The 14,143-nt window shown below is 35.9% G+C and overlaps 1 protein-coding gene across 1 annotated transcript in view; it reads right to left on the bottom strand.

Moving 5' to 3' along the window:
• Nucleotides 1-14,143, bottom strand: part of LOC588674 (usherin) — a 79,431-nt gene that overhangs the window by 16,752 nt on the left and 48,536 nt on the right. The window contains exons 35-50 of the mRNA XM_030998441.1: nt 13,272-13,451; nt 12,632-12,782; nt 11,964-12,106; nt 11,300-11,436; nt 10,706-10,841; nt 9,680-9,976; nt 8,737-8,934; nt 7,793-8,008; nt 6,901-7,146; nt 6,345-6,482; nt 5,644-5,846; nt 5,010-5,218; nt 4,542-4,641; nt 3,836-4,121; nt 2,902-2,961; nt 551-738 (exon numbers count right to left, since the gene is read on the bottom strand). Of these exons, the coding sequence (XP_030854301.1) occupies nt 551-738; nt 2,902-2,961; nt 3,836-4,121; nt 4,542-4,641; nt 5,010-5,218; nt 5,644-5,846; nt 6,345-6,482; nt 6,901-7,146; nt 7,793-8,008; nt 8,737-8,934; nt 9,680-9,976; nt 10,706-10,841; nt 11,300-11,436; nt 11,964-12,106; nt 12,632-12,782; nt 13,272-13,451 (2,888 nt within the window). The remainder of the gene's footprint in view (nt 1-550; nt 739-2,901; nt 2,962-3,835; nt 4,122-4,541; nt 4,642-5,009; nt 5,219-5,643; nt 5,847-6,344; nt 6,483-6,900; nt 7,147-7,792; nt 8,009-8,736; nt 8,935-9,679; nt 9,977-10,705; nt 10,842-11,299; nt 11,437-11,963; nt 12,107-12,631; nt 12,783-13,271; nt 13,452-14,143) is intronic.

Here is a 14,143-nt window from a genome sequence, read left to right as displayed (position 1 = left end):
TGCTGAATACAAGTAGAGCAATTAGAATATATTGTACTTATACTGAAGTTCAATATGCATTTTTTCTTTTTCATGATATCGGTATCTCAAGTGGCAGAACAAGGATTTTTTTATTAATAATATTTATTTACTTGAAATTTACAAAGAAATGATAAAAAACCTCATTGTGCTTATAATTTCAAGATCATATTTAAATGAAATTTTCAGCAAATAATTGATTTAATTTCAAATCAGTATAATACAGTATTTTTGAGATATCTATCACTAGATCTTGGTAATAATGCCATTTTTACTTAGGCAATTTCTGACCCATTATCTGATATGTAAAACCTTTATTAGCTTAATTGACTCTACAAACTTGGGTCACAATTAAAATCAGATTTGAATATATATAACATTTCAAAATGGTTATACACTTGTGTTACATTGATGAAACCCAAAACAGTGTGACCATCAATCTCGTGCATGCAGTTTTATTTTAATAATAATAAAGGATGCTACAAAAAGCTGTGATTAGATAGGGCTTTCAGATGTCCCTCCTCGGACTTACCTCAGCTATACCATTCTCACTGGTGCAACACAATGATGTTACCATATTGACATACTCCGTGCCGCAGCAAACATTGCCTTCTACCGGTAGATAAGCTACGCCCATGTCCCCCTCGGAGCAGCATGTCTGGGAGGCAGCCACCATGACTCCACCGCAACACTGACCACTCATACCATCAGCAAACTGACCTGTACAACAATGACAACAAATGACAAATGGTCAACATCGAAGTACACACTGTAACATACACTGAATTGAAGTATCCACATTATCAAGTATAGCTTAAAAGAAGATGTAATTCAAATATACATGTATGTGTAGTCATTTAGATGCAAGTCCAGTCTTCAGTTACCTTTTTTTCTTTTATGACTACTTTTTGCCTACAATTCACAATGTTATTTTGACAAGAAGACAGTGAATTATTTTGTACTTCTTTATGCCACCAGATCTCCCGAGGCAGGTGCTATACAAAAAAAGAGGAAGCTCAATTTTTCAAAACACCTCTTCAACCAAACATGACTAGATATATATATTTTTTAAATTAAAAAAATTATTCACTTTCATGTGAGTCCACATTTGTGATGATAGAGCCTAGGATCATTGAACTAATACATTTTCAGCAATGTAAAAAATGTTTTGTGCATGAGAATTCAATGAACCTCACTCTGCTTTCATTTTGATCCCATTGACAGAGTGCAAGCTACTTTTGACATCACTCATGTAAAACCTCTCAAATTCATTCATGCACGACCAGATCATAGCATATCTAAATAGGATGAATTGAACTTGGACATAAATAATACTAATTTATCAAGACATGATCATTTTTCTAGGAACTTATGGGAAATGTGGGTTTCCTACACACTGTAGCTAGAGACAGTACTCCTGCAACACAATGGATGGCAAGAAATGAAAACAAAGCTGATATACAAACAATTTAGATTATTCAATTATCCAAACAATTTTGTCTATTTAATATTAAGTGCTTGTGTGATGCAACGCAAGAACAAATGCATCAATGAAACTCTCATGAATGTAGATCATCAAAATGATAAGAAATTTGGCCCAGTTTTGGTAAAGTTACAAGCACTGAACATAGAAAGATATGGGACCCAATTTATATGCTGTTACATGCCATTTAAAAAATATTAAGGCATTTGAAGAGCCATGCTTTTCAGGAACACTTTTTATCTGATATTCTTCCACACATGCATAATAACAATGATGATGCTCACAAAATATTTTTCACCTCTTCCCAGAACTCGACCTTCTCTTTAATGTGAATATTTTGACTTATAATACAAATAAAAATTTAATATCTAGAAGTATATTTAGTAAAACATGAATATCAACAGGCATATATATTGAAGTAAAGATGGAATGTGCATAGTATAACTAAATACTACAAAGTAAAGAAATAAACAAAATAAACTGCATTGATAACACATGAAACAATACTCGGTATATATCAACAAGTGTGCATACATTAACACATACAGTCAAACCTGCTTTAGTAACCACCTGTCTACAAAATACCACATTGTTTGTATCCCTTGAAAATGGTTTCTCATTGAAACATGTACTAAAGAAACCTGTCTACAAAGACCACTTCTTGTGTTTCCCTTGGGCGGTTGCTATAGACAGGTTTGACTGTATTACTTAGAGCAAACACAGAATTACAAGAAAATACATTTATGTGTACTGTCAAATTACATGAACATATTAATGTTGCAAGTGGATAATAAAAAGAGAAAAGAGTGAAAAGAGTGAAGGCAAATAAATATACAGAAAGTTGACATATATTGAGAAAATGGTAAGGTTATGTTCCTTTGTTTGATTACATTTGGGGAAGTTTTAAGATATTGAATAACACTAGATATCTGAGTGATTTGTATTGTTATGACTTAAGATGCATTTTCAGCAACCAACAGTTGTGTTTTGAGAGAATGTAGCTTTTGACATTGTATTTGTATGATTCCAATGGGCACAAACACATATCTAACCTTCTCTATGAAGAAAAAATAGTTTCAAATTTATTATGACTGGCAATATTGCTTTAATAGATAATAAATTGCAAATTATAATGTAAGACAAATTCACTGACACAAATTCTTGCGCTTATTCAAATAAACATTATTCAACAAAGACAATGCTTTAAAAATATTTGATTACCTTGCACTATGTTTCCTAGAAGGTAAGAATTAGTATGAGATAGAAGACACAATGTCAAAGAGTTCAGTAATACTGTTAGAACAACCCACATGATAGTGAAACATTCAAAATGTCCATGTTTAGGAGAAGAGAATTTGTTTAGTGATGATATAAAGATCAATGTTGATGTTTTATTTTACCCTCATACGGATGAAACATATTACTGCAGCAAAGACCTTGGCTCCTGTCATAAAACTCTCCTGAAAATAGATTGTGGGCGTGTTCATTATCATCTTATATCATCTAAATCATTGCTTAATATTATGTGAGACATACAAGTAGGCATACATCATATCTTTCAGAGGTAAAATATATGTGGCTTAGACAAACCATCAAGAATTTTTACTTAAGGCATGTTCACAAATATCGCAGTGTTGTTTATTTTTGTACTGAAAGAATAGTAAGGGGAATCAAAGAAGTAACTGTACGCAACAATGTTCCTACGTTTAATCACTTATCTGTGTGTTATAAGATTAAACAATGTGCAGAGCAGGGGGTGTTTCACAAAGACTAAGATCAACTTTAAGTTGGACTTAACTATGGCAGGCCATTCACGCCATTGGTTTCTCTCACCATTGGTCTCTCAATTATGATCTTTAGATAATATTTTTTCCTTAAAAAATCAAAAAAGGTGAATTCTGTAGGTTTGTGACCACTATTTGTATGTCCCTTGAGAAACCAATGCCAGGAATGGTTAGAGGAACTAGTGGCATGAACGGCCTGCCATAGTTTAGTCCAACTTTATGTCGATCTTAGTCTTTGTGAAACACCCCCCTGGATGCTTAAAAACAACAAACAACAGTAACCCGTTGTGGTTGACCAAAGCATATGTGAGAACAAGCCCTAACAAGGGCGTTTCTCAAAGGTCAATGGACACTTCTTAATTTTTTCCAATTCTCTTTCTTCAACATTATTCATTTGGGGGGATATTTTCAATGAATTCTCTTCAATAATTATAATTTTTTCTCTTGCAGATGACTAAAAATGCATGTATAAATTACGAATATTTGATTTGCATAAACACCATGATAGCAAGCAACCATGCTAAGAAGCCTAGATAGATGATCCTCTTACCTGCACAACAGATCTGTGGTCCACTTGAATCATAAGGCACACCAGCACAGCATGCATCCCCTGATCCTACTGCTACTCTATTCTCATCAGGATCTGGACAACAGATCTGACCAGGGAACACCTGGACATACTGACCATTACAACACTCATGGTCAATCTGCTCGGTGTGGAATTGACCACCACAGCAGACGTACGGTGTGGAGGCATTGACCGGTGCTGGTAGGTAGTTGGTGTCACAGCACTGGTAACCTGACTGAGGCTCATGCAGTATGCCATCACAACATGCCTGTGAAGAAAGAAATCATTATTATCCATTCTATAAATTTGAAATAAAACTCCTTTAAAAGCATCCTTTAAAACTTGATACATGTTTCAGAGAGAGTTTTTCCTTGTCCAGCATTCAACACTTAACAGGGTTTACAACTATATATAGCATGTTGATATAACATATTCTATCAGATTAAAGAATGAATAGAGTTTTATTCCCTACATAATATGACTTGTACATGAACACAATAAAGTCTCGTAAAGATATGATGTGGTAAACCATGACCATTAAAAGAAAAATTATAGTGATGTTCGTTCTTCTGTATTTCTTAACTTTGTTGTTGTGCGCAGATGCCATTCATTTACAAGTCATTTTAAAATCCTATGCGATTAACGATTTATATCTGAACGAGTCTTAAGAGTTGTAATGTGCACTGACCTGTAAACCAGAATAGCACTGGTTACCACAGACGCTCTCTGAACGTAGACATTCCACATAGCCACAGCTTGACTCACTGCCATCTGAAGGAGTGCTAGGTCTACAATGAAAGAGATCATAACAATATTACTATTAGAAACCAAAATAGAAGGAAACATTTTATTTATATTACACATGAGAAAGAATGGGACATGCTCATTAATGATATCTTAACTTAGAAGGGTTGTGAAATAAACAAAAGCTCATTTATTTCAAAATTAGTTTCCTTCAAATGAATTTTTACACCTGAATGTATGTTCTCATGGAAGAATGGTATAAGCACAATATTTCATCTTGACATATCAAAACAAAAACTGAAGGATAGTATTCAAGACAATGAGTAGAAAGGCTGCACTTCTGAAATGACTTACTTTGCCCTAATTTAGAATTAGCTGCAACCGAGTTCGATTTCCTTTCTAGATTTCTTACCTGTCTGAGCATGGCTGATACTCCCTTCGTTGTATCTCATATCCTAAGATGATTCCATTTGGTGAAGCGGGGGAGGCCCAAGATACCTCCAGAGCTCTAGGACCTAGAACAAGGAGGTTAGGAGCAGTGACCCCTGATGGAGGGATCTCAAGGGTCGTTACCACGGTAGCATTACTCAACAGACAATCATATTCTGTGCATACCTCAACCTGAAAATACAGAAGGAAATGTGAATGGGTTTTAGAAAATCATCCTAATGCTACTAGTAATGATATAATTCTACACATTTTTAAGCAATTATCTTCTTATAGCATTATTTTCACTTTGCATATTATATTGCACTACTTGTGAAGAGTGGGGGGGGGGGGGGGGCGGGGAGGTGTTGTAGTATATCTTAATTACCTTATCAAGAGAAGAGACACATGGGTCATACCTTTCACACATTTCATAGGAATGTCCACAAACTTAGACTTACAATCGTTTTGAGAAAATAGCCCCAATTGTCTATCAAATCTTAGATTTAAACCAATTTCGTTCAAATACCAGATTCTACTGACAAAGCCAAATCAGCTTTCCATTTATCTACAACATAATTGTATCTACATGTATAATACAGCTAGTTTACTTGATCTACCTGTATGGAGTAGATAGTATAAGGCTGTAGACCAGCCATGATGTAGAGTAGCTGGTTGCTCTCAACGCTTCCATGACGCTCACCATCCAGGTAGATCACATACTGTGTGATGTCACCATTTGGCTGAGTCGGAGGCAGCCACATTACATTGACTGCTGATGGACTTAGTACACTGATCAAAGGAGCAGCGAAACCTTCCGGAGCTACAAGACAAGTCATTAGAGTTAGCATCAATCAGTAGAATAGAAGAAACATGTTTAGGTGGAGCATTCTGAGATGTGTTAGGGATTCATTCACTTCTAGAAGTTTTTTTAATAAGACAATAAACTACAGTGTATAGGAGATTAACACACACCCACAAGGCCATTTCAATTTTTAAAATTTAGAGAACTTAAAGTTATGGTGTACTCTCTACTTAACCATTATTGGTGAAAATAAATACAACATTTAATAAATGCCATAGTTGAATTAACATAGTTGGTAGACATTTTTGATTATAGCTTCCACTATTCAATTAAATGAAACTCTACATCATAGTCTTCTTCTCTTCATATAACTATTTGGTTATTCTTTATCAGTCAACATAGAAAGGTATATTATTATTCATGATAATAATCTAATGTTCTAATGTGACACTATTTCAAAGAATCACACACAAACAAACTAAGAAAGAAATAAAAAGAAGAAAAGTAAATACCAACCTCCATCTAGTGTTAGGGTAACAGCAGGAAGACTGGTGATGTTGAACGCTCCGTTATAGATGACCTGTCGGAACTCATACTCCGTGTTTGGCATCAGAGAGGTCAAGAGATCACTGGACACGCCGGGGTCATAGGTCATTCATATTGTCTAGAAGGAGAGCTCACTAAGATGAAGTAGTTAACAACATCGCCCTGAAGCTGTAGCAAAGCTAAAATCAAAGCAAGTAGACAGAAAATAGTGAAAAGATTTTTAACAATTTCAAGTAAACAGTGATTCAGGAATAAATGGGTTTTAGAAAGTCAAATCAATATATTGAAAGAGAAGCAGAAAAACAAGCACATGTAGAATATAGAATCAATAAGGCCACGTTTTTGTAAATGAATATGATATACTAGGCTGTGCACTTCTTGATGAATATATTAATGAATCTCCATACTAACACAAGTGTAATCCAATATGCTTATTGTACACTTCTCATTCAACATTGTGATTTAAATCACCCACTAAAATGTCCACTTCACTGGAAGAAAGGCCACAGTGACAATGAAAACTTACAAGGAGTTGTCCAGTTAAGCAAGACTGAGATATGATCCATAGCCACAGCGCTGATTGTTCCAGCTACAGTGGGTTGACCAGCCAGGGTCGTGACCTCATCAGAAGGGTCAGAGGTTGCTGACCCTATGTCATTGTAGACTGTGATTCGGTAGATATATGTGGTGAATGTAGACAAACCAAAGTCCTGGAATGTTGTATCCTCTCCATTGTAGATGAACTGCCAGAAGTTGAGTCCCTGAACTGGACCTATTGTAACAAAATGAAAGGAAAGAACTCTTAGATCAATGGGTGACCTTAGCAAAATTAGGCCTCGTTCAGACATGACTCGGCAAAAACTGCTGACACAAAGTGTAACACGCGTCATATTTCTGCATCTTATATTAAACACAAAGCCCTGTGAATACACTCAGGGCTTTTGTTGCACACATTTGCCATTCATGTACATGTTTAAAAAACGCTGCAATTTGTTTTTGGTGGTTGTTTCCGCCTCATATCCGAACGAGCCTTTATTCACTTGATTCTGGATAGGGATATTGTGGGACACACTGGTTTTAATATGTAAAACTTCTGTGGTTCAGTAAACAAGGTTGAATTTCAGTGTGTCTATCAATACTTCTACGGGCTAGTGATGCAGATGTGACCATTGGTTCCACCACCAATGACCAGGAGAGAACTTTTTACAACACTGAACTGGCATTTGGTCTTAGGTATCATCACTCTGTAAGGAATTCATTCATATTAAGAACTTTCTCATTCCATACTGGCAAAACAAAATAGAAGATAAAAGTAAATAGAATATCTTGTCCTACCGATAAGCAGTATTTCACTGGATTAAAAACAAACACAGTTGTCTTTAACTATGCTCCGTAACACATGTACAACTAGAACATACCTGTACTAAGAGGTTCTCTGAGTTTCTGTCTGTGAAGCTCATAACGAATGTTAGGACCGTTTGGTCTAACAGGAGGAGACCAGATGACAGAAATGTACGTCTGGGTGATAGCATCACCTCGGGGAGGGGACTGTCCAAACGGTAGGGTGGGGTCGGTTGTCACTAGGGTGGGGTTACTTTGTGTGCAGCCACCGGCAGTACAAGCCTCAATGGTCACTGTGAAAAGAGATAAGTAAGAATGCATCATAAAGTGATTAATTATGTGAGAAAAGTATTTGTCATATTCAAGAAATTGTAATGATATTGTTTTTTTTATATCTTATCCTGTATCACACAACAAAATAGTAAGGGATTTTAAAGATACATGTACTGAAAATTCTGACAATGCTTTATTAGTATCCACACTACGACTGTCTTGAAGATTGCCAACTGGACAATTACACATTTAGGAAAATTGAAAACTACTGTACCCTCCATAGACAATTTCCCCACCTGGCAAATTACATGTATCCCAAGAAAAGATTATTCACAAAGAACATCTGCATGGTTCAATGACAAATAACAAAAATCAGTGACAAATCTGCTGATAACCAATCAGAAGCAAGGATTTCAGTAGCTTGTAACACAAATTGTCTTGTTTTGTGAAACGCCCCCCCCCCCCCCCCCCCCCCCCCCCCCCCCCCCGGTCATCCTGTAGCTTCCTGGAACCCAGAAGGTCTGATATTGTAGGCAAATGGTGCTCTGACATACATTCCTGGAACAACTGCATAGTGCTTTATCTCATCGAAGATACAGGAGGCAATCAGGCTACAGCCATGGTTGGGGCTAGGGTTGGGATTAAATGCTGTGTTTGGTCTTGTGTTGGAGAGCAAATTTCAGTTAGTGTACAATATCAAGCTCAGATCGATGGTCATGTGAGCATGTGTGAAACAAATAGCACTCACCTGAGTAGTCAGTGTAAGGTACCAGGTTGTAGACGATGTAGGAGGTGAGGTTGGTTTGGTCTAAGTAGATTCTAGGATCAGGCATTCTGATGGTATAGCTTAAGATCTCTCCATTACTCAGAGCTGGTTCTTCCCATGAGACCATCACAGAGTCAGGACCAAGGACAGTCACAGACGGTTCACGTACACCACCAGGAGCTACACAAATCAAGACATTATTGGTATGATACGATATGATACTTCAAGAGGACTACTCATCATGGGTGAAGGATAGAGTAAAAATACTTTAAATGGCAAACTAGATTTGAATATGAAATTCATCTACCCATATACAAATATAAGATATATGATAATAATAATAATATTTATACTCAGTTTTTATATAGCACTTCCAAACTTGGAGATTATTACCCCGGCTTTAGCTATGCTGCCATTACGGCGCTCTAGCATTTCAAAGAAATTATTACTGCCAGGTACCCATATCTATTAGACCTTCAAGAGTTTAGTAGAATTGTTTTCTCTCTTGTTCTAATAATTGATACATCTGCATCTGCAATGTCATTCATTCTTGCACTCAGAAACATCACTGTCAGCTGACACATGATTATGCATCATAATTACCAACATTCTTTTTCTTATAATGATCTTTCTATTTAGTTATCTTCTCACAGCTTGGAGGTTGTTTACAACATTTGTCCATACATCTCTGTACTCTGCAATTCTGGTAAACTCTTACAGAGCCATTCATCTTCATGTCTTCATCTTACCTCTCATCGGTTCTTGGTTACCCTCTTGGTCTGGTACCTCCAACAAATCTTTCAAATCTTTCTTATGATGATCATTTCCTTAAAAAGACTTTGCTGGGACATTAACTACATTAACTTCTGGAGGCAAGAAGTAAATCAACTTTTAACAATAAATGTTTTTCTGCCGATAGACTTACGAGCTTCCTTTGTGATGATACTAGCCCACTGACTAGTGGAACTGCTCGCAGCATTGGTCACCTTGACCCTGTATTCATACGCTGTGTATGGTGTGATAGCTGCAGACAGGTCCAAGTATGCTCTAGGAGCGCCAGCAGCTACAGAGACCACAGAGAAGATAGCAGTGAAACCCTGGTGGCGTCGCTCAATCTCGTACCCTGTCAGGACACCGTTGGGCATGGATGGGGGTGACCATGAGAGCTGGACTGAGGTGGGAGTAGGGGAAGAGAGCACTGGGGGTGATTGACCACTGGGTGCTGAAAGAGAAAATAACCATGTGTAAATCATGAAGTTAAAAATCAAACTAAATTGGATTTCATCGATCGCTTCATATGTTGAAAGCCAGATAAACATTAACTCTGTGTTAAAGGGAGTGTAGCCTGACGAGACTACAGGTCTTTCCCGTGGCCGGACTCGAGGCCCAATCGGGTATAATACGACTACGGACGACGCGACCGCAGCAATCACGTGCGTGCGACATACACGAAATCAAAGAATGAGGAGAACTTCCGTCTGCTTAGTGAACACTGACCATGTAGAAATTAAGTCGCTGACTACTGTTAATCAAGTCCAATCGTTTACGTGCAGTTGTCCAAAAGAAGACGTAGATGGCGTTAACCAGTAATTGCCAAGCTACACTCCATTTAATGCTCTTCTGGCTCTTAGCAGACACCTTTACAACAACACTGCAGGAAAAAGGCGAATGCCAACCTTATACCTCCTTTTAAAGAAGCACATCAACTGAGCATAATTTCTACACAACCCTATATCTGTTGAAAGCCAGAAGGGCATTAACTCTGTGTTATAGTATGTGAGTTAATGCCTTTCTGGCTCGTAGCAGATGATTTGTCCACATGCAAACATTAATGTCAGCAATTTGTCTTGCCATTGAAATGTTATACATTAAAACAAACAACTACCTTGCTTCCTGTTATGATAATGTTCCTAAATATAGAGAAGAATAGTGTTAATATGTTGGTGCTTACCAGCTTGTGGAGTAGTGTATGTGATAGAGTCAGGGCTTCTAGTACATCCAACAGTGTTACACATCTCCACACTGAACATATAGTCACTGAATGGTGTCAGGTCATCTATGAGCAGCTGTGTAGCATTACCAGCAAGCTGAATCAAGGAGAATGAAAACAAAGTGTTAAACATATGTATATCACTAACAACTGTATGCATAACACTAAACACAAGATCACTGAATGATTTCATACAAAAAACTGTAGAGCATTACAAAGGCAGCTAAAAAGAAGAGTATAACAATAGGCTGTGTTTAAACATATATTAACACCATCTAATGGTCACTCAACATTGTCAAATCATTTTTGAAGTATTAACCTGAAGATAGGATACAGAATGTTAGAAATATATTTCATTTCTTTCAAGTGCTTCTTCTTCAAGCTGACAAATGACATAAGTTTTAAATGTACTTGATATTCCTAAATTTAAGACAGCATGTGAACAATAGCAGCATATTATATCACAAGAGAAATACAATGAATACATGACTGTGGTATGTAAATCCATCATTTCATTCATTAAATGTGGTATAACTCTGAATTCTGGTAACTTACTGTGGTTTTCAGCACATTATTCTGATAGAGTTTGATAGATGTGATAATGCCATTAGGTGTATCAGGAAACTCCCATGTAACAATGGTTGAATAAGGCCTCACATCAGTTGCCATAGGTGGGTCTATGGATCCAGGTACTAAACAGAAAGAAAATAAAATTGAATTGGTTGGATGATAACTTCATATCCATTTTGATTTCATTCATCTTACACAGTTTGGCAGTTGTTCTAAAGCCTTCATCTATTTGCATAAGTTATTATGTAAAAAAAATGAAGTAGTAATAATCTTTTATTTAGCAAGAAGAACAAAAAAGAGATAAGTGATAGACTTCTATTTTTTTTTTAATTGAAGATAATTATTCTTGTCTATTTGTGATTACCAAATGAATGTGGAAAGAACACAATCATCAGAAGCAAATTACTCCTTTTTCGTCTAACACGTTCCCATAGTTTTTCAAACATGGTAATATTCATTTCTACTTAAATGCAATGTAACCAAATTTAATCCCATTAAAATATTAATAACAACCTAAAACTGAATTAAAACTCTTCAAAAAACCTCTAAAAGGTAGATGAAGGATAATGAATCACACATCAAATTCATGTAAAACATTATTGCATGATTTTTAATCCTTTAGACCAAATTTTTAAATGACTTGATTTACCGTCTTCCCTGGTGAATACTGAAGCCCATTCACTGAGTGTTTGACCAGCATTGTTAATAGCAATCACTCTGAACTCATACTCATTGAATGCTTGCAGACCAGTCAGGGTATAACTTGTCACTCGTACTGAGTTGCTAAACACACTGCAAAACAAAAATTCATAAACTTCACAATTAGTAACACATCAATGTATGGTAAACAACTAAATTCTGAAATGTGTTAAAACTGTAATTTCACCTTCTTCATATTAAGTAGCACAAAAAAGTCAAGATTATTTTGAAAATGATCAACTTTCTCATTATAGATGAATACTCATTAATCATCTTAGAACTTTTCAGTCTTAGTTATCAATGAAATAAAATTCATGTATCTGGTATTGCCTTTCAACAAAATAAATTATTTAAGAAATGCTCATGAAATAGGATGAATGGTGGCTCAAACAAATTTTTTGATTAACTCTTCTCATAGATTATAGCTGTAGTTGTAGACTGTTACCAATCTATATGGCATGTGGTTCCTAATGCTATGGTCACAAAGGTTTGTATGAACGATAATTTTGTAATCTCCCTGTTTTTCCATTGTCTTCCCAAATTTCCATTGTCTGAAAATCATTTGTACGGCGTTCGTAGCAGTTCGTAATGGCATTTGTGACCTAGGACTAAACTCACTCAATCTGGTTTCCCGGTTGATTGGCAGGTCTATATCTAAGTTGGAATGATGGATCTCCAGGGGCATTGTTTCTAGCGGGCTCTGTCCATGTAGCTTGGATGGACGTAGGACCAGTAGAAGTCAATGTAGGAGGCAATACACCATCAGGATCTGGCACAAAACAGGAAAGAATTGAGCAGCAACCAGTAGCATTAATGATGAATTATAAAGTCTTTATAGCTCTGCCTGATTTTTATCACTTGAATAAAATTAGAAGAGGGTGTCAACATGACAGACAATTAATATAATATATAAACAAACTCTTGAATAAATTTCTCATGGATTAATTTATGAACCAACTCAAATATTTTCTATTAATAATCTAAAATAGAAAAATTCCAAACATCTTCATCAAATATCAGCGAAATAATTCTTTAAACCCCAATCAGTTTTGATTATTATTTGTGCGAGGGGGAATTTCCTTCAGATGTTCTTTTTCGTTTTTTCTCTCTTTTTTTTGGTTGCACATAAGTTCAGGAACTCCTGAATTTAAGAATAAAACAGAAAAAAAAAATCTACAAAAACTATTTCTTACAACACATCTTCTATTATTTCTCTGAAGCTACATACATAAAGTAAAGGTTTAATGACATGACTTACTTCCAGTAGGCATAGTAACAGTCCTTTGATTGCTAAGTATGCTGCCCTCTGTGTTGTACGCTCTAACCTGGATGGTGTATGCTGAGTATGGGATCAGACCAGTGATGTCAACGATCTCATTGGCAATGGTCCCATTATAGAGGGCTCTTGTCTCTGTTACTAGGGCATAATTGCTGGCTTCTGTTTGCAAGTTTGAAGGAGGAAGAAGACAAGAAATCAATGGTTTCTGATAATAGTCCAGGGGGGGGGGTGTTTTATCACAGAGATCCTAAGTTGAACTTATCTCAAAGTTGGACTTAAAAATTATGGAGAGCCATTTGTAGCCTTAAAATAAAGTATATTCAAAAGCAAAAATTCAAGTATTTTAGACTTTTCATAAATTCCACATCAAGAACATGAAATCCCCCATGATAATAGAAAATATGAATGATTTGAATCACAGTTTAATGCCTTTTAAAATAACTTTTACAAAATATTTTCAAAGATGCTAACAGCTTTCCATAATTTTTAAGTCCAACTTAGAGATAAGTTAGACTTAGGATCTTTGTGAAACACCCCCTGATCACATAGACATGTACTAATGAGCAGTGAGGTTGTTATAATTTTCAATGTTAACATTTATGATGCCAGTATGACAAGATATCTTATACAAATGATTTGTTTGGGCATCAGAAATCTTAACTTTTACTAGCAAACCAGGATTTTATTTCACTGCCATAAACATGACCTTCACTTAGGTTTGGGTTAAAAGAATTGTACAGAATAACTATTCATAATTCACCAATCACATCTACCAAACCTGTTGACAAATATTATGTAATACTCAACATATATCATCTGATTTAAACATTCTTGTAAAAGACTTATTACTT

The sequence above is a fragment of the Strongylocentrotus purpuratus genome, unplaced genomic scaffold, assembly GCF_000002235.5.
Source record: "Strongylocentrotus purpuratus isolate Spur 01 unplaced genomic scaffold, Spur_5.0 spur5_scaffold_5, whole genome shotgun sequence".
Lineage (NCBI taxonomy): Eukaryota > Metazoa > Echinodermata > Echinoidea > Camarodonta > Strongylocentrotidae > Strongylocentrotus > Strongylocentrotus purpuratus.
Note: the sequence above shows the minus strand (reverse complement) of the source record. Positions and strands in the feature narration are given on the sequence as shown.